Below are 1,738 nucleotides of genomic sequence, written 5' to 3'. Positions count from 1 at the left end.
GGGGGGGGGGGGGGAGCAACGTACCTTGATGAGGGAGAGAGTGAGGGGAATGGAGATGAAGGATGTGAGAAAAGTGAAGAAGAAGAAGAAGAGAGGAGGGATTTGGGAGATTAGGGTTGTAGATAGAGAGAGAGAAGATGAGGCAATGAAGAGGTTGGGCGGGTGGGTTGTTTTAATTAGGAGTTAGGATTATAAATTAAAAGAAGAATAAAGAAAGAAAAAAAAGAAACAAAATATAAAAAAAATACTTACCCGGTACCCACCGCGGCCGCGGTGGGTTAAATAAGGTTAGGTTAAATAAGGTGAGGCAGAATAGTCGCCTCTCACCGCGGTGGGTCTGGCAAAATTGAGGCAGTGTACTCGCCTCTCACGGCGGTTCCACCGCGGTCGCGGGCAATGCCCATTTTTTTATAATCATGGTTACATACACGAATGAAACACAACAATCGTGGGTTGCCTCCCACGCATCGCCTGATTTAACGTCGCGGCACGACGCAGGCTCAGAGCATCACTCCTCATTCATGTACTGGGGCTCTTCCAACATTATTATCTCTTTGTCCCCTTTCCCGTTTGCCATTCCAAGGTAATGTTTCAACCTCTGACCATTCACTGTGAACTTATTCATCCCATCCTCTGAATCAATCTCAACGTCTCCACTTGGGAACATTTGCACTACTCTGAAGGGTCCTGACCATCGGGACTTCAACTTACCCGGAATCAATCTTAATCTGGAGTTGTATGACAACACTAGCTCTCCGGATTTGATGTTTCGATCCATGATGTGCTTGTCATGCATCAGTTTCATCCGTTCTTTGTTCAATCTAGCACTCTCGAAAGCCTGGAACCTGAAATCCTCTAGCTCATGCAACCCAGTGACTCTGTTGTGAGCACGTGATTTTTGTCCTAAGCAAATTAATTCCAAAAGTTTCAAATAATTGATTTCTTTACAATTTTTGTGAATTTTTGTTTGAATTTTTGTGTTAATTGGTTGCATTTTTCATATGAAAATACAGAAAAATATGCACATGCATTTAGGGATTTTAATTCCACAATTTTTAGTATTAATTAGGTATTAATTAGATTTAGAATAAAGTTTAAAGAAAAATTGCAAAAAAAAATAGTCTTGTTGCATTCTTAATTGTTAATTGTTGCGTTTTATTTCTAAATAGAGTTTTTAAGTAATTTTAGGAAGTTTAAATAGTTTAATTGAGTCTTTGTTTTGTTTTAGCATTTTTATAAAATTAAGAAAAATGAATAAATACAAAGTACAAAAAAAAAATATATACAAAAAATGAAATACAAAAGAAAGGCAAAAAAAAGGGGGGGGGGGGGGTCTGTGCCAAAATTGGGCCCAAATGGCTGAGCCCAAACAAAATAGGCACTGACCCGTCCCAGACCCGTCCAACCTCACCCGGTCCAATTCTCCAGTCCACTTGAAACGACGTCGTTTGGACTCGTTCAATCAGGACCGTCGAGGTTCCTTGATCGAACGGTTCCGAAGCTGGGTTTAATTAATATATATATGTCCAAAACACACCCCCCCGTACCCCTTCATTCCATCTCTCTCGCACCCCCACCCTCATATCTCACCGGAAATCATCACACCGCAGCCCCCGCCGTATCCTCCACCCCCCTTGCCACCGTCCGCCGCCGGCCGGAAATCGCCTCCGCCGGCGGCGTTGCCCCAATAACGCCAAAATACACCCCTGCTTCCCCTCAACCTCCTCTTTACCGAATC

General features: G+C 42.8%; 1 protein-coding gene across 1 annotated transcript; it reads right to left on the bottom strand.

Moving 5' to 3' along the window:
• Window positions 1-508: 508 nt before the first annotated feature.
• On the bottom strand, window positions 509-878 carry LOC109243780 (the record flags this gene model as incomplete). The annotated part of the gene is made up of 1 exon (XM_019410769.1): window positions 509-878. A coding segment is annotated over one exon (370 nt), but the record flags the coding sequence as incomplete, so codon positions are not given.
• Window positions 879-1,738: the final 860 nt, after the last annotated feature.

Source organism: Nicotiana attenuata, unplaced genomic scaffold, assembly GCF_001879085.1.
Source record: "Nicotiana attenuata strain UT unplaced genomic scaffold, NIATTr2, whole genome shotgun sequence".
NCBI lineage: Eukaryota > Viridiplantae > Streptophyta > Magnoliopsida > Solanales > Solanaceae > Nicotiana > Nicotiana attenuata.
This window is presented reverse-complemented; position numbering and strand designations above follow the sequence as displayed.